Source organism: Silurus meridionalis, chromosome 10 (genome assembly GCF_014805685.1).
Source record: "Silurus meridionalis isolate SWU-2019-XX chromosome 10, ASM1480568v1, whole genome shotgun sequence".
Lineage (NCBI taxonomy): Eukaryota > Metazoa > Chordata > Actinopteri > Siluriformes > Siluridae > Silurus > Silurus meridionalis.
In genome coordinates, this window is record NC_060893.1 from 6,102,719 (window position 1) to 6,120,709 (window position 17,991).

The window sequence follows — 17,991 nt, forward strand, 5'->3', positions numbered from 1 at the left end:
AATATTATGCCCAGTCAGTGTAAAATATATCATAAATTGACACTTTTGGCATTGTTGAGCGTGTAGCAATACTTTATTAATAGGAATCTATTTGTAACAAACATCATTTGTTATTAAGGCAACCATTTAAAATGTCCTGTTTATTAGATTGAGTTATTTGAGTTATTGTTTTTACTTACTTTTTTTTTTTTTTTTAAACATTTTTAATATATAGTCTTATACAATAATGTGTTCACTGTGGCATTCAAACTGCATACTGTTCTGCCTAAGGAATAATTTCCTTTTTCATTTACTGCTGTTTATAAATGTAACTAATTGAATTTTCACTTATCATCTGACTCATTATTATGATACATCAATACACTGGATGGGGTCTCAGGCAGTGTGAGGTTTTCACATCGGCTTAAAACAGATGTGCTTGGAAAACTGTCACATATTTATTATCACATATTACATTCTTACGAATATTTCGACATAAGTTCCCGCATGAAATAATCTCAATGCGAAATAAAAGGTCATAAAAGCTCGTGTTTCCCAGGCAAAATGAGTAAAGGTCACTTTCTTGGAGATAAGGAATGTATTTTAACTGGATTACACGTCAGTGTACCTTCTCATATAAAAAAGGAAACACATTGGAAGGTTGTTAAGGCAAATATTTGTGCGTTACATAAGTACAGAGTTCAGTAAGTCATAATCGAAACATTTATTATCATATAGTATTTCCATCTCAAACTCTCTGCGTTATTAACCAGTTCATATTTTCTAAAACTATAATCTCAATGTAGTAGTATACATATTGTACTATGCAAAATATGCTTTTATATTAAATTGGAAATAATGATCGAGTGGGGGACATGCTACAAAAAGTAAAAACTATATTAATAAAATCTAATTGTATCAAAATATAACTGATATTTAAAACCAGCCGCACAAACAGCCTGCTATAATACAGCAAACTTAGCATCTTCCTCGTCATCTTCTTCCTCTTGCTCCTCCTCCTCCATAGAATCATCATCATCATCATGATAATCATCATCATGGTCGATGTCTTGGTCTCTGTCAGAAATGACCACTTCCTCCTTGTCATTCGGGTCAATATCTTCCTTAAACCACACGGCTTTGTAGCCTTCTTCCATGCGCCGCTCCTTGGTGAGAATGGGTTTCACCTCTTTCTCATTATCTGTATTGTCTGAGGCATTTTGGCTGTTGGAGTCTATGGAAAGCGAGTTATCATCGGCGTTTTTGCTCTGCAGGGCTGAAGCGCTGTGCTGCGTCCCCAGTACCTCCGGAACGCTGCGGTTCTGCTCCGAGCTTCGTGGCATGGCCAACTTTGCCTCCTGCTTCGACTTCATGCTGTCCGTGTCTTCATCACCATGAAAGCCCTCATTGGTGTACTCCACTCCATTTTTAGGCCCACCTGAACCTCCACTCAGCTGCAAACACCAACAGGACCAATTTAAATTTGTGCTTTAATTCACGAATATTTACATTTCAGCAACTATTTTAGTACAACTTTTTAAGGGACAATACTGTAGAAATGCAACTTGGATATATTTTGGAGTAGTCAGTGTGCAGCTTGTACTGCTATGTACAGATTTACTGTCCTCTGAAAAATAATCAACATACAGTCATTATTTTCAAAATAGCTGGCAACAAAAGTGATAACTGTACATTGTGTAACCCTGCAAAACCACACGTCCTATTCATCATGTTCATGTTTTTGTTTGATTGACAGGACCATACAAATTTGTGTATCTTGTATTACAGCAGTTAAAATGTGGTGCTTTTAATACAATTCTTTCATACTGGCCACTGTTTGTTCAACATGACACCTAATGGCAAAGACTCTCTGAGGATTTGAGAATTAGAATTGTTGCTCTTCACAATGATGGCCGAGGCTATAAGAAGATCGGTAACACCATGAAACTGGGTTACAGTACAGTGGCCATTGTCATACACAGGTTTTCCAAGCCTTGCAAAGGTTGATCAAAGTTGAGTCCTCACGCTGTGTGCCAGGTGCAAAAACTGACTTCAAAAAAACAGATTCATGAGTGCTGCAGCATTGCTGTAGAGGTTACAGGTAAAAGTGTAAGGTCCGCTTGTCAGTGCTCAGACCACATGCTGCACACCAACAAGTTGGTTTGCATGGTCTTCATCCCAAAAGAACGAGTCGCCCAAAATATTGACATTTTGGACTCAGTTTTGACATGTTTACCTAGGATGTAATCTCTTTTTTTGCCAGTTTTTTTGACAAAAATGCCTGTATGTTAAATTATTTTTAGAGGACAGAAAATCTGTACTGTATACAAGCTGTATATTGACTACTTTAAAATATATCCAAGTTTCATTTTTATAGTATTTTCCCTTGAGAACATATAATAAAATGGTTGCTGAAACATGACTTACTTTTGTTGGATACTGTAGACTTACACATAATTATGACATGATGACAGTGGTGGACAGTAACAAAGTAAATGTATTTTGTTAGTGTACTTATGTAGCTTTTTTCACATATCTATCCTGGAGTATTTCCATTTGGGGCGACTTTTACTCTTACTTTAAATATCTTACTATTTATTAAATTAAATTTTTTTGAAAAATCAGTCATTTTTTTTTTTTATTTATAGGTGGATAAAAACCTAACTTGTCAAACACGTAGCAAGCCACCAATCAGGGTGAAGCGTGCGCTCTGTTTTGAAATTGTTTTGATTGTCGCTTGGTGTTCTATTTATCACCTACATACAGTTCAGCGTCAGTTAAAGAGCAAACAGAACATTTTGAGAGTAAAATAAATTATGAATAAATTAAACTTTAATTTTCATTTCTTACTTTACACAACAACTGTGGACTTATTTGCATGATTTCTTTTTGATGTAGTTAAAAAGAAGGTTTGGGCTCATGATCATATCAGTGTTTTTGACTCATTAATATCATTAATAGATGTGGTGTGCTAAGAGTAACATTAGAGTCTTTTTACATAAATCGAGTTAATTAGGCAAAAGGCCTTGTGGAAAAACTTAGAATAGGAACTTTATAGCCATGATAATAATAAGGAGGAATAGTTCAGTTCAATTGTTATACATTTACTGGAGTAATATTTTATATAGTCTATCTCTACTTCAACTTAAATACATGGGCATGTGCTCTTTGTCCACCACTGCATGACGATCCAATAAATACACATAAATCCATTTTAAGGTTTCGGTATTCCCTTGTTCTGGGTTTAAGTGACTTACCGAACTGCGGAAGATGCTGACCTCTGACAGCTTCTTCCAGTCTACAGTGTAGCGTCTGAGGTTGTAGGCCAGAAAACCAATAACCACAAAGCAGAGCAGCAGCGCTATAGCCAGACTCACCCCCAGTGCTATCATGTCCTCTGTCCTAAAATCACCTGATGGCAAAGGCAAACCGTCTGGAAAAAAAAACCCCACCACAACATGTGCATGATGTAAGGGCTTTTCACAAGAAACAAAACACAGAGATAACAAAGCACAAGACCTTGTTTATTTTAGTATGATTTATTTTTCAGTTCACTCAACATCAGATACTTTAATATAACTGGTGATTTTGATTGGGCAATCAGTCATTTTTATATCTCACATTGCAGGCATCATACCATTAATTTCAAGTGTGGATGCAAAAGCAGAGCACTAGCATGCAGCAATCACATACACCGACAAGGCATAACTTTATGACCACTGACCAGGCATGGTCTTTATGACCACCGGCGTATATAGTGTTGGACCCTTTTTGCTGCTAAAACAGTCCTGACCCGTAGAGCATTAACAGCATTAACTTTTTTTTTGTTTAAGTTTGAGTGTTTTGATTTTTGAATTTGAGCTACAGGAGCTCGTCTGTTGGATCGGATCACACGGGCCAGCCTTCGCTACCTATGTGCATCAATGAGCCTCGACTGGACCACTTTTGATAGATACTGACCACTAAAGACCCACATGAGCTGCAGATGCTCTGACCCAGTTGTCTAGACATCAGAATATAGGCCTTGTCAAACTCGTTTAAATCCTTATGCTTGCCCATTTTTCCTGCTTCTAACACATCAACTTTGAGGACAAAATGTTCACTTGCTGCCTAATGTATCCCACCCACTAACAGGTGCCATGATGAAGAGATAATCAGGGTTATTCGCTTCACCGGATATAACGTTATAATGTTATGCCTGATCAGTGTATTCCATATTTGATTTGATGTAGAGAGAATCCAGAAAATGATCAAGCTTGTGGATCACAGTGCGGCAGAGAAGATGTGTGTGGAAGGGTGTGAGTTCCATCTGTGCATGTACCTGTGTAAGAACTGCGAGTAGTATCAGGGTGTGTAGTATCCGTGTGTGGTCTGGAGGTGATTTCCGTAACTGTGACTATGGTATCCGTACTTGTGTTATCGTTTATGGCAGTACTTATAGCAAGGGTTGTAGTAATGGCAGTGGAGGCATCAGTACTTATATTATTGGTTAGGGCAGTGCTTGTGGCCAGTGTTGTTGTAATGGCAGTGGTAGTAGGACTATCGGTTGTGGGCATTTCCGTAGTGGTGACGCCTAAGGACACAGCAGTAACACTCATTAAGTCCTATGCAATCCAGCCAATTCAAAAAATGCTTTTAAAATATCATTTTCTAAGATTTCCAATAGTCATTTTGAATTGGATAGAGAGAATTTTGTGGATGTTTTGAATTGGCTGGACAGAAAGCGAGAGAAATATTCCCCTTAAACATAGCACAAGCAAGCGGCAATCGCATAATACTGTGCAACTTCCCACAGCTAAAACTGCTCAAGTGTGTCAAAATGATTTCTCTTTAACTTTAGAGACTATTAAGTCTGGATTGGAGGTAATAAATGCGAGATAATAAGTTGCACTTTCAAGTGCTAGTGATGTTTATCTCTCCTCACCTGGAGTGACTTCTACAGAAAGATTGGCTGTGCTCGATTCACCATTTGTTGCATCAACTACTCTTATCTAGGACAAAGAAAATTACACGTATGGGCCGAGAAGACAAAAGAAATGTATTGCACATTTTGAGCAAAGTAAAATACATACTTGCAAGTCCACTTTGCCAGGAGAAGCAACTCTTGTCATGATTATGAAGCCCTCTGGAGTGATTCTAAAGTCACTGCCTGCAGGAACCTCGAATTTAATTTCAGGGTTTACTCCCTACAGTGAGGACCACATGAAACAACTTAGTATAATTGACTTGAAATATGTTCAGTCAGTCGTTTTCTTTCCTCTTTTCCTGCTGGGAGTTGCAGAAGTATCTTAATGGGAAGGTCAAACCAGAATTCTTCCACCTCTTCCTGATGGATCCCTGGCAGCAGCAATGGCTCGTGACCATAAATTTTGTTTGGGGCAGGATGACATTAATAACATAGCCTCAAACAAAAAAACGTAGGAAGACAATCCCACTTGACATATGCTCTAGGCTATGCTATTAGACTGACATTTTAGCCATTTTATAGAGTAGCATTCCAATAGAATATTGAAAGCTTACAACATTCAATCAACCATTTTACAGTTTAGCAACTTTTTTAGTTGAACATGTTCGATCTTTATTAAGCACGTGTGTCTCCCATGTGTGAGGCAATATCACTTAATATTAGAGCTAATATAATTAACCAGGTCTACTAGGTTTTAACAAAATCTCTAAAACCACACAGAACACATGTACATGACAAACACAGTGTCTGCACTTTCAGTTTGTAAATGTATAAAACAGTATCTTGAAAGCCAGAAGCATACCACAATCTGGTATAACGACCATGCTATTAACTGCTCTTTTCCAAGGAAAAAATATATGAGATATAATCCTGTAAGGTGTCTGAATTACCTCATCTGTGTCCTCTTAATTTGGCCTACCTGAGCTTTGACTATACGGCTCTTTTTTTTATTGAAAAGCTCCTTAAACTTTTATAGAGGAAACCTAATGAAGGAACTTCATTTCTGATATCTTTATTTGCAGCCATAGACAGATCAGTAACACCACTGCCTTTGGTCCTGATCTGTTTTTTTTTTTTTTTATCTCATCCTCCTTTTTTCCATCACTCTCAATCTGAATTTAGGGAAAACTCTCTCCTTTCATCTGACCGGTGCATCCCACCCTTTTCGGGGAGGCCTCTGAAATGGAGGTGATGATTTTAATGCCAGCTGCTTCACATTCAGCATCAAAAACATTTGTGTGCGTGTTCACATGGTGTTAACAGAGCAAAAATCTGTGATAATAAACGACTCGAATCTTCGCAACTATTTGCAACTAATCTAACAGTATATTTCATGCAAGAGAGACAACTTTTATTAAGTTCGAGTGACCTGAAAAGTTCCAAAAGTAGCAAAAATTCAACTTAAACAACATTTACATTTGGTATCCCAGATTCTAACAGTGTCTACATCTAAAACTAGTATACTATTCAGCATTCGAATAATAGTATTTGAGTACTTGAGTTTCTCAGTTATTAGCTCACACTGTGTAACTCTTATCTTACAGCTCCACTAAGAATGTAGCTGCTACATTTCAAACTATGATATTACAAAGGCTTGGCATGCAATGCAGCTGCACCAGGTTACACATAGCAGCAGAAAAATGTCAAACATAAATTTAAGACTTACATCCGAGAAGTCTGCATCTGTGGCCCGAACCTGTAAAGGTATTTTACTGGACTTGCTTTCTAGCACTAGGCTGCCGATTCCTGCGTCCTCTGAGATGAAGCCCACATATTCAGGCTTGACGAACTGCGGTGGGTGCTTGCTACTTATCACTACTTGAAGTGCGACAGTTGTGGTGGCAAACTGGTCAGGGTTCTCCAACTCATATGCCTACAAAGTGGATAATAGAGATACAAGCAACACATATGATTCAGTTCACATTTTTTCTGTTGTATATACAAGCCACGGCATCGGCAATCTATCTGCCACTCTTGGGTTCTAGAGCAAGTCCTTTATCTCTCTGTGCTCCAGATTTTTGCTGTGCTGTAAAGGACATGTGACAAGTTTCAAGCATTTTATATAAAATATATATGGCCAGAAATACATGGGGCCCCTGTTTAATCACACCCATAGGCTTGTTGAGAATCCAATTTCAGATTACAGTTCTAACTTTGATCTTATAATAACCATCAGACTATTGGGAAGACATTTTTGCTGTAAGTATTTGTGATCTTTCAGCTGCAAGAGCATTAGTAAGATCAGGCACTGATATTTGTGCAAGAAGATTAGGATTCGGTCAGCATTCAAATTCATCTCAAAGCTGTTCAGTGGGGTTGAGGTCAGTGTGAATTGACATGTTGGACCAGGTTTGAGTTTCTAATAGCCACTGAATAGAAATTGTAATTCTACACCATTCAAAAACATCCTAACATCTATGTGCTTTCAAGTTTTTGTGGATAAACCATGTTTGAGTTTAATGGTCAGGTGTGTATCATCGGTTATTATATGTAAAGTTTTAATTAACTTAGGGTGTTACTTACCATGACTGTCAGTATGATGGACCCTGCTACACCCACTGGCTTCTGCATTGTAATATTCCCACTGTTTTGATCAATAACGAATGTTTCATTCACATTTCCTGTTTAGAGACTGAAAATTAGTGTAAATTCTCAAACAGGGTTTAAAGCTGGTGTGCACATGAGAGGAATTGGAACAATGTAGAGAGTTCAATTAATTTTACAATGCTGCAATTTTGTCTAACCTCCAATAATTGTGTATCTGATTGGGTCATTCCTTCCTTTGTCTCCATCAATAGCATGCAGTGGACCAGGATTCAGGGTCAGTGCACCAGCCTGTGATTAAGAAAAGACTATTACCATTTAATCATGAGGACAGACAATGGCAGTACAGATTACATTCTATCAGTAGGTTTTAATTAGGTGGATAACATTAGCATGCCTGCTAGTCTGAGGCATGACATTAGCCATTATGGATGAATATATGAACATATTTTATTGCTACATCTTATCTAACTGGATCATGTATTGCGATCTCATAGCATAAACAGAGTCTGTGGTGAAAGCAGAGTACACACCATTTGTTCATTTAAATTGACATTCCCTGTGTATCCGGAGGTAACACAGATTTTGGTTATACCAACAGTGGCCTCTATGCAGGGCTGGAACCATGGGGGTCGATTATTGATGTCTACGATAGTGACAACAACAGTGGTAGAGGCCGTATGTGAAGGTGTCAATGTTGAAGATAGGGGCGTGTCCTGAAAAGTCACAAGATCCATGATATAATGAATAAACATGAAAATGATAACATGAAATAATGAATATGTATCTATATACAGTGGGTATGGAAAGTATTCAGACCCCCTTAAATTTTTCACTCTTTGTTATATTGCAGCCATTTGCTAAAATCATTTAAGTTCATTTCTTTCCCTCAAAAATGTACACATAGCACCCCATATTGACATAAAAACACAGAATAGTTGACATTTTTGCAGATTTATTAAAAAAAAGAAAAACTGAAATATCACATGGTCCTAAGTATTCAGACCCTTTGCTGTGACACTCATATATTTAACTCAGGTGCTATCCATTTCTTCTGATCATCCTTGAGATGGTTCTACACCTTTATTTGAGTCCAGCTGTGTTTGATTATACTGATTGGACCTGATTAGGAAAGCCACACACCTGTCTATATAAGACCTTACAGATCACAATGCATGTCAGAGCAAATAAGGAACTGTCTAAGGAACTGCCTGAAGAGCTCAGGGACAGAATTGTGGCAAGGCACAGATCTGGCCAAGGTTACAAAAAAATTTCTGCTGCACTTAAGGTTCCTAAGGTTTCTTATGGAGTGGCCTCCAAAATCCTTAAATGGAAGACGTTTGGGACGACCAAAACCCTTCCTAGAGCTGGCCGTCCGGCCAAACTGAGCTATCGGAGAAGAGCCTTGGTAAAAGAGGTAAAGAAGAACCCAAAGATCACTATGGCTGAGCTCCAGAAATGCAGTCAGGAGATGGGAGAAAGTTGTAGAAAGTCAACCATCACTGCAGCCCTCCACCAGTTGGGGCTTTATGGCAGAGTGACCCGACGGAAGCCTCTACTCAGTGCAACACACATGAAAGCCTGCATGCAGTTTGCTAAAAAACACCTGAAAGACTCCAAGATGGTGAGAAATAAGATTCTCTGGTCTGATGAGACCAAGATAGAACTTTTTGGCCTTAATTCCAAGTGGTATGTGTGGAGAAAACCAGGCACTGCTCATCACCTGTCCAATACAGTCCCAACAGTGAAGCATGGGGATGGCAGCATCATGCTGTGGGGGTGTTTTTCAGCTGCAGGGACAGGACGACTGGTTGCAATCGAGGGAAAGATGAATGCGGCCAAGTACAGGGATATACTGGAAGAAAACCTTCTCCAGAGTGCTCTGGACCTCAGACTGGGCTGAAGGTTTACCTTCCAACAAAACAATGACTCTAAGCACACAGCTAAAATAACAAAGGAGCGGCTTCACAACAACACCGTGACTGTCCCAGCCAGAGCCCTGACTAATTGAGCATCTTTGGAAAGACCTAAAAATGGCTGTCTACCAACGTTTACCATCCAACCTGACAGAACTGGAGAGGATCTGCAAGGAGGAATGGCAGAGAATCTCCAAATCCAGGTGTGAAAACATCTTTCCCAAAAAGACTCATGGCTGTATTAGATCAAAATGGTGCTTCTACTAAATACTGAAGGGTCTGAATACTTAGGACCATGTGATATGGAAGAATTTTGGCTCACTCATCTATGCAGAATTGTTGTAATTTAGCTACATTGGATGGTTTTCGAGCATGAACTGCCTTTTTAAGGTCATGCCACAGCATCTCAATAGGATTCAGGTCAGGACTTTGACTAGGCCACTCCAAAGTCTTCATTTTGTTTTTCTTTCTGTTGAGTTATGGATCATTTTTTGGTAAACAGTAGAATTTATGGTTCCATTTATCACAGCAAGTCTTCCAGGTCCTGAAGCAGCAAAACAGCCCCAGACCATCACACTACCACCACCAGATTTTAGTGTTGGTATGATGTTCTTTTTCTGAAATGCGGGGTTACTTTCAAGCCAGACATAATGGAATTTTTGAAACACCTTCCAAAAAATCTTTACTTTTGTTTTGTCAGTCCACAGAGTATTTTCCCAAAAGTCTTAGGATCATCAAGATGTTTTCTGGCAAAACTGAGATGAGCCTTTATGTTCTTTTTGCTCAGCAGCAGTTTTCGTTTCGGAACTCTGCCATGCAGACCATTTTTTGCTCAGTCTCTTTCTTGTGGTGGAGTCATGAACACTGACCTTAACTGAGGCAAGTGAGGCCTGCAGTTCTTTGGATGTTGTTGTGGGGTCTTTTGTGGCCTCTTGGATGAGTCGTCGCTGTGCTCTTGGATTAATTTTGGTCGGCTGGTCACTCCTGGGAAGGTTCTCCACTGTTTCATGTTTTTGTCATTTGTGAATAATGGCTCTGACCATTTGTGAATGGCTCAAACACTTTTTCACACAGGGCCATGTATTTTTGGGTTTTGTTTTCCCTCAGTAATAAAAACCTTCATTTAAATACAGCATGTTGTGTTCACTTGTGCTATCTTTTACTAATATTTATATTAGTTTGATGATCTGAAACTTTAAGGTGTGACAAACATGCAACTGTTTATATATATATATATATATATATATATATATATATATATATATATATATATATATATATATATATATATATATATATATATATATATATATATATATATATGTAAAACCATAAGTAATTAAATGTCTTCTAGCAGTTAGGAATAATGATATTATTTACCTGAGCAAAGAGTACAAGAGTGACTTCTTTAACAGTATCATAATCCAAAACCTTCTTCACCAGAATTATTGGGTTACTGTCTGCCTGCAGCCCAAATTCGTCCTGTATGATTGAAAGAGAGAGAGAGAGAGAGAGAGAGAGAGAATGAGGAATGCAAAGGAAAAAGAAAGTGCTCATAAACTCATCTGTACTTTGAACAGTGGCAGTATTTTAAGGTATGTTTACAGAAAACATGCAAGCCTAAGACTTACCAATGGAGCTATTAAACTGTAATACAGCCGATCTCCATCGAGGTCTGTAGCCTCAATTTTGTCCACAGATGTATTGATTTTCGTTAGCTTGTAAGACATCATAAATTACATTAGTGACAAGAACACATCATTTTCTTCACTAAAACTAAATTCTTATCAGGTTTGAGTCATAATAAGAATGTAATAAAGGTGTGTGTCCTTTGAAACTTGAGCATGATATTAGGTCTACCTCAGCAACTTGCAGAAAAAATGGATTCTGGCTAAAAAATGGAGCGTTGTCATTGATATTTTCCACATTCACAAATACCCGTATGCTTAGCTGCAAAGGAATAGTAAAATAGAAAATGCAGTATACATTGTATTGAGTACTGTGTATTAAAAACAGCAAACTTTATATAAAAAAAGGGCTTGACACATAATCAACACAAATCAAGCTAACCTGACTTGCCCCATCCTTCTCACACAGTATGCTAACACTTAGGCCACCACCCTCAGGCAGGCTCTGAGGAAAAAAATATATTTAAAAATAAAAATGTACAGAAATGTATAGCTGGCATAAACAAGTACAAGTAAAAAAAAAAAAAGGACTAAAGTGAAAGTTTTATTTTCTTATAATCAAGCTCTCAGTATAATCCCAGTACACAAAAATCACACAAAAGATCACCCTGTAAAAGAATAATTACCTCATAGTCAAGTATTTTCTTTGCCACGAGCAAATTGCCATTTATTCCGAAGGCATTATCAGGATTTGCTGTAATACTAAGTCGGACTCCTTCGTCAATTCTTATTGTGGCAACTGTAGCATTAATATTGTTGTTTTCCGGAAAATTCACTGCGATTGGTGCTGAGCAAACTGAAGGAAAAGGACAAAGTTGCTTCACGTTCAAATCAGAATCATTTTTATTTCTCTTGACGTACACAAAAACATAATCTGCAAATTAATTAAGAAGTCTATTTACACCATTGGTTTTAGTGTATTTTTCATCATTGTGGAACATTCACATGACCTACTCTAAATGTACAGCTGGTTAACATACTGGGGCAAAGAAAAAAGTTTTCATGCAATTTGCCTCAATTTATTTTGGTACACATTTTACAGTTCTCTCCAACTGCACTGGAGAGATTAATAAAAACAAATACAGCCTGTTTTAATGATACTGACAGAATAGGATGTCTAACCAAAAATTTCCCTAAAGTGTTTAATCATTAATTCAAGATTTATAGCATATGATTTATTGATTACAATTATACAATTGTAATTATACAATTAAACCCTTTTTGGGGAGTCAGTAACATTTTGACAGCATCGCTCACAATACCAGTTTCTATGATCATAGAATAATGATGATCAGTCAGAATAATATGTATTGATTTGTCATTCCTGTAAAGTAGACAAGTGAAGCCAAACCCATTACAGATTTAATTTAATTTGTTACCTTCATATACACTGTATACAAGCTTACTATCTACGCTTTTGAATGGATATATATATATATATATATATATATATATATATATATATATATATATATATATATATATATATATCCAAAACCTCACACCAAGCTTTATTTTCTTAGAAAACTGTACTGTATAGCAGAACCAGATAATAGACAACACCACACTTACTTTGACCAGTAGTGTTGATGGTGAACACTGCCAGCATAAAGAAAATGATTTGGACCAATTTAAGATGATTTAGATCCATTGCTCAGGAAGTCTCTGCTCAATCAGATGCTCTTTCAACAACACTTTAAACATGTTGAAACGATGAGAGAAAGCAAGCTTCAGACCCAACCTTTGAGATGGGACGTTATCTGGCTTTATTGGTCATAAAAAGCTGACTGTATTGGACTTTCATCCCTACATAAACTCCCTGTCAGTGTGGACAGAATTTATATGTTCCGTTCACAAACTGGTGACAAAGACCAGTTGTTTACCTCAAGCTTTTAGGGGTTACATGGTCACTGCAAGACAGAATGCTCCAAGGAATACAACAGTCACAGGGTGTTTACGGGGTGTATTTGAGATTATTACCTCCACTATTCTAGGGGGTAGGATATAGTAATAAATAAGGAATTTACATTATCCTTTTATCTGGTATATGTTTCTCCTCTGCATGTTACGGGCTGTGAAATGCAGAAGTGTCTCTAGAGCAATATATACTCACTGTACCACTCTGGCACAAGCACTGAATAACATATTTTAACTGGTTATAACACATCGTTGTGTAATACTTCAACAGGGAAAATATATTATGCCTTTATGTAGCAGTTTATTTACATCCAGATCCATTATTATACATGTTTAATTTAACTAGTTTAACAATTTAACTGGATGGGATGATTTTATTATACTATATATACTGCACAGTTCTTCTTCTTCTTCTTCCTCTTCTTCTTTCGGCCGCTCCCATTAGGGGTCACCACAGCGGATCATCTGTCTTCATACTACTCTGTCCTCTACATCTGCCTCTTTCAAACCAACTACCTGCATGTCTTCCCTCACCACATCCATAAACCTCTTTCTTGGTCTTCCTGTTTTCTTTCTTTCTGGTGGCTCTATCCTCAGCATTCTCCTACCGATATACCCCATGTCCCTCCCCTAAACATGTCCAAACCATCTTAATCAGCCCTCTTACACTTTGTCCCCAAAACATCCTATATGCGCTGTCCCTCTAACACACTCGTTTCTAATCCTGTCCATCGTCGTCACACCCAACAAAAACCTCAACATCTTCAGCTCTGCTACCTCCAGCTCCACCTCCTGTCTTTTACTCAATGCCACTATCTCTAAACCATACAACATCGCAGGTCTCACCACAGTCCTATAAACTTTCCCTTTCACTCTTGCAGATACCCTTCTATCACACATATAGTGCACAGTTACAGAAGGGAATTTTGTATCTAAATTACCTAAATGAGGATGGGTTCCCTTTTGAGCCTGGTTCCTCTCAAGTTTCCTTCCTCATATCATCTCTGGGAGTTTTTCCTTGCCACAGACACCCCTGGCTTGTATATTAGGAATAAATTAATAAATGTAACACTTGATATGATATATATCTTCTATAATACTTGATATAGGTTATCTTCTATAATATATTTTCCCATATCTTTTCTTATTTTCTTTAATTAATTTAATTAATTCAAAATCTTGAATCAAAATCTTAAATCTTGAATATGATAACTAAGCAGGGACCATGGATCTTTGAGATGGCAACACTACCCATGGCACCAGCGTACCACCCCACGTATCTGAATAAACAAATATAGACATCATAAATGATCATTAATGAGTAATGAAACTACATGGTGCAGTTCACGAGTTGTATGACTCGTGGTGTTGTACAAAAACCTGGACCTAGTAAACCTGCATAATGTTCAAACTATTAGATGCTGTTACTTTTGCAGCACATATAAAAAGGAAACCACACAGTGGGATTGATATATTTAGATGGAAGTTTTTATTTTTTTCTTTGCATCATGTGCAGAAAAACAACAGCACACACAGATTTTTTCCGTAGTATTATCTAGCGTAGATTGATTAGTCCTTTAGGGTCATTTGCATGATTCTATTTTTATCTTTGCCTACAAAGAACACAAAGTAACACAGAAGACTATGGTTTCATATCTCTCATTTTATTACATCTTCATTGTAAGGTGACAGATTTCTGACAGAGTTTAATAAATTTTTTTTTGTGGCGAAAAGTGGAATACTTGTGAGGCAGTAAAGCAGTGTAACCCATGCAATCATAAATAATCAATCGCTCTTTAAATAAAATCGATTTATTGCCTGTATATGTTCGGTTGTGTTGTATATGAGAGGGTTAGTGCGTCACTGATACAAGTTGGCACACATGTATTGCTTCATTAGTGTGTTCATGTGCTCCGTGTCCCCAGTGAATCCACTGTAAAAAAAAAACCACAGTAGAGTTGACATTTGAATACCATGAGAACAAATTTTCTAGTGGGACACTAATGAAGTCCATAGGCAAAAATTGAGAGAAAGGTGTAAAGAATTCATGCAGCGCAGACTTACCTCTTCTTACTGTTCTGCATGCGGCGAAGGAAGGAGCAGAGGGAAGACTGCTTGGCTTTGGATTTTAGCAGCTCAGCATGGCGGCTGGTAAACTCAAGATCTCCTAACTGTCTGGTCTGTAATTCGAATCCTCTGAACCTAAACGCAACGTGTCACAAAATAACATCCAACCACATGAACAACTTGAAACCTATGGCTATGAAACCTTTGCGAGTTCAAAATCTGCCCTGGCTTTCCACATTCAGCTGAAATACTTAGATTTCCCAAAGCTTAAGACCCTTTTAAAATGATTATCACTATTTAACATTTCATTCAAATCACAAAATTTCACAATATTTTTCTTTGACTTAAGCAAAAACATTTTGGCACATTCTAAAATAAGAGAAATAAATAATTACTGATGCTCTGCATATGTGTGGGCAAAAATTTTTTAAAAAGATGCGTCACACCCTCTATCATCTGCAGGAGATTCATCTGCAGGTGTGCTCTCTCTTGGAAACAAACATCTTCTGCAGGAAGGACTGTCCCAGCTTATGAAGCTCTCATCAATTTCCCCATTCCTGAAAATGAAAAACAACAAAATGTACTCAGTATTAAAGAAAGAAGGAAAGATCAGTGATTAGAATCTGAAGTAAATACAAACTGAATATGTGAAAGGTCTACGATTTCATATAAGCAAAGAACAGAAGAAAAACAAGGCTTGGAGGGGGAATAAAAAGGGGGAGAGGAAATCTGCAGTCCAAAAACAAGCCTATGTAAGACAAGGCTTCTTACCTGTTCCCTGATGGGAATGTGGCCGTGTACTGGAAGAGAAGTACTGATAACAGGACAACCTGCACTAAGCTCAAGAGGTAAGGCATGGCAGAACCTGCAAGAAACACAAACAGAAGGAAGATCTAACATCCCAGAGCTGCTTTTTCAAATTATTTCATGTATTAGATCAGATAAGAACGGTGAACTTAACCAGGAGACACAACTGTCCAACTCACCTACAGGATAATCCACTTGCTGTGATACACTTGCAGCAGAAGAACTATCGTGTTGTGCCGTTTGCTCCAAGCACTTTTTGTACCCAAAGAAATTATTGATTGGAGGAAATAAAGGCATGCCATACCCTGTCCTTTATGGCTGTACTTATTTACATTAGTCATTATGCTTGTTTACTATGGTGTTAGCTTGCAGGGGGTAATAGGTAGCTTTGTGTGCTCATGCTAATACAGTTACATATCGTTATCTGTACATACTTCCTTAATTGATGGATGAGATTTCACATTATTATTTAATAGTCCAATTTGTAATGGAAAATCAATGCAGTGAGGCAATCAGTTCAAACAGTAGACTGACCATTTCACTACTTTCTGGAAAGACCCATTGTATGTGTTTTTTCTTGCAAGAGAAAGAACAAAACTCACATGATGTAAGACAGAATTGCTTTCTAGTGTATTGATTGAAATAATCAGCATAATCAGGTATTATTGGTGACTCATAGCTTCAACATTGGAAGATTTCATTCAATCCAGTTCAGTTTGAGTTGTGCAGCACTTGTAATAAAGCAGCTTTACAAAAAATATATACATTCTGGATATGCACTATATAGAAAAGAGTATGGGGACACCTGACCTTTCCTACCATATGTGGTTCTTCTCCAAACTGTTACCAAATAGCTGGAGGCACACATCTGAATAGGACGACTTTGGATGCGGTATAATAAGATTTTGCATTCACTTTAACTTCTAAGCCCAAAGCTGTTCCAGCATGTCAATGCTTCTGTGCACAAAGCGAGCATGGTTTGGAGAGGAAGATCGTGAGAGGCCTGCTATAGAGCTCTAATCTCATCAGTACCTGACTTTACTAACACCCTTTTGGCTGATAAACAAAAATGTCCAAAAACACACTCCAAAATCTACATCTTTTCAGAAGAGTGAAGGGAATTATCAGAGCAAATTGGGACTAAATGTGAAATGTGATTCTCAAAAAGCACATGCTATACATTTGACCAGGTGTGAATAACTTGGCAATATAGTGTATGTTTTAAATTCATAAATCTTTATCTAATTAGCAAATGGTGGTGAGGAAGAACGTCCTGAGATAACATTGGGAAGAATCTTTAGAGATTTAAAAAGGAACCCTGATTCATTTGGGCGACACCAGAGAGTGCAATTATGAAAATTTTCATTATTTTACTATGTATTATTGGGTCAAAACATTGAGCAATTCTCTGATGACCTTATCCAAAGTGACTTAAAATTATAGAGTTTGTTATACAACTGAGCAAATGAGGGTTAAGGAAAGGGTCAAAGGCCCAAAACTGTAGCTTAGTGGTGCTAGGATCCAGCAAATACATTATAGTTTAAACAAGTCAAGTCAATTGGCTTTTATTATCATTTCACCCATATACAGTTGGTACAGTATGCAGTAAAACAAAATAACAGTCTCTTCAGGATCAAGGTGCTATAAAAATAACATAAATCCACAATACATGACAAAAATTTAGGACTGAAGCAGTAAAGTGCATGTGAGCAAACAATGTTTGTGCAAAATACACTGTACAACACAGTGCAAAGAAAGATTATGTACTAATATACTGAAGCAAATCTGTTTGTATCAGGCGCAGACCAACTCAATTTTCATGTTTTCTAAATACTTCCCTAATTCCAGAAATGTTGGGACACTGTAAAATGTAAACAAAAACAAAATGCAATGATTTGCAAATCTCATAAACCCATATTTCTAATTCACAAAAAAAACTCAGATTTATAAAATGAGAAAATGTATAATTTCAAGGGAAAAAAATAAGAATTTTAAATTTGATGGCTGCAACACGTCTTAAAAAAGTTAGGACAGGGAAAACAATAGTCTGAAAAAGTTAAGTTATCAAAATGTTTGCAATGCAGTTTGCAATGTCACCCATATATGC

The 17,991-nt window shown here is 37.3% G+C and overlaps 1 protein-coding gene across 2 annotated transcripts; it reads right to left on the reverse strand.

Annotated features, from left to right (window-relative positions):
• Positions 1–54: 54 nt before the first annotated feature.
• On the reverse strand, positions 55–12,819 carry cdhr5b (cadherin-related family member 5b). 2 transcript variants are annotated; one of them, XM_046858878.1, is made up of 15 exons: positions 12,666–12,819; positions 11,720–11,889; positions 11,476–11,538; positions 11,266–11,355; positions 11,037–11,123; positions 10,786–10,887; positions 8,023–8,205; positions 7,690–7,780; positions 7,469–7,566; positions 6,612–6,818; positions 5,052–5,165; positions 4,904–4,970; positions 4,301–4,552; positions 3,237–3,412; positions 55–1,433 (listed from the first exon to the last, which is right to left on the reverse strand). In XM_046858878.1, the coding sequence occupies exons 1-15, from the start codon at positions 12,742–12,744 to the stop codon at positions 942–944; spliced, it is 2,271 nt and encodes a 756-aa protein (XP_046714834.1). In that variant the 5' UTR covers positions 12,745–12,819; the 3' UTR covers positions 55–941. The 2 variants fall into 2 exon arrangements, with proteins under 2 accessions (XP_046714834.1, XP_046714835.1); XM_046858879.1 differs by lacking the exon at positions 4,301–4,552.
• Between the last annotated feature and the right edge of the window lie 5,172 nt (positions 12,820–17,991).

Excerpts from the sequence above, each read along its gene's own strand:
- cdhr5b (XM_046858878.1), bottom strand. The coding sequence starts at position 12,744 with ATGGATCTAAATCATCTTAAATTGGTCCAAATCATTTTCTTTATGCTG. Across the intron at positions 10,888-11,036 it reads ACAGTTTAATAGCTCCATTG|GACGAATTTGGGCTGCAGGC; the intron begins GTAAGTCTTAGG and ends TCAATCATACAG. Across the intron at positions 6,819-7,468 it reads CCATCATACTGACAGTCATG|GCATATGAGTTGGAGAACCC; the intron begins GTAAGTAACACC and ends TCCACTTTGTAG.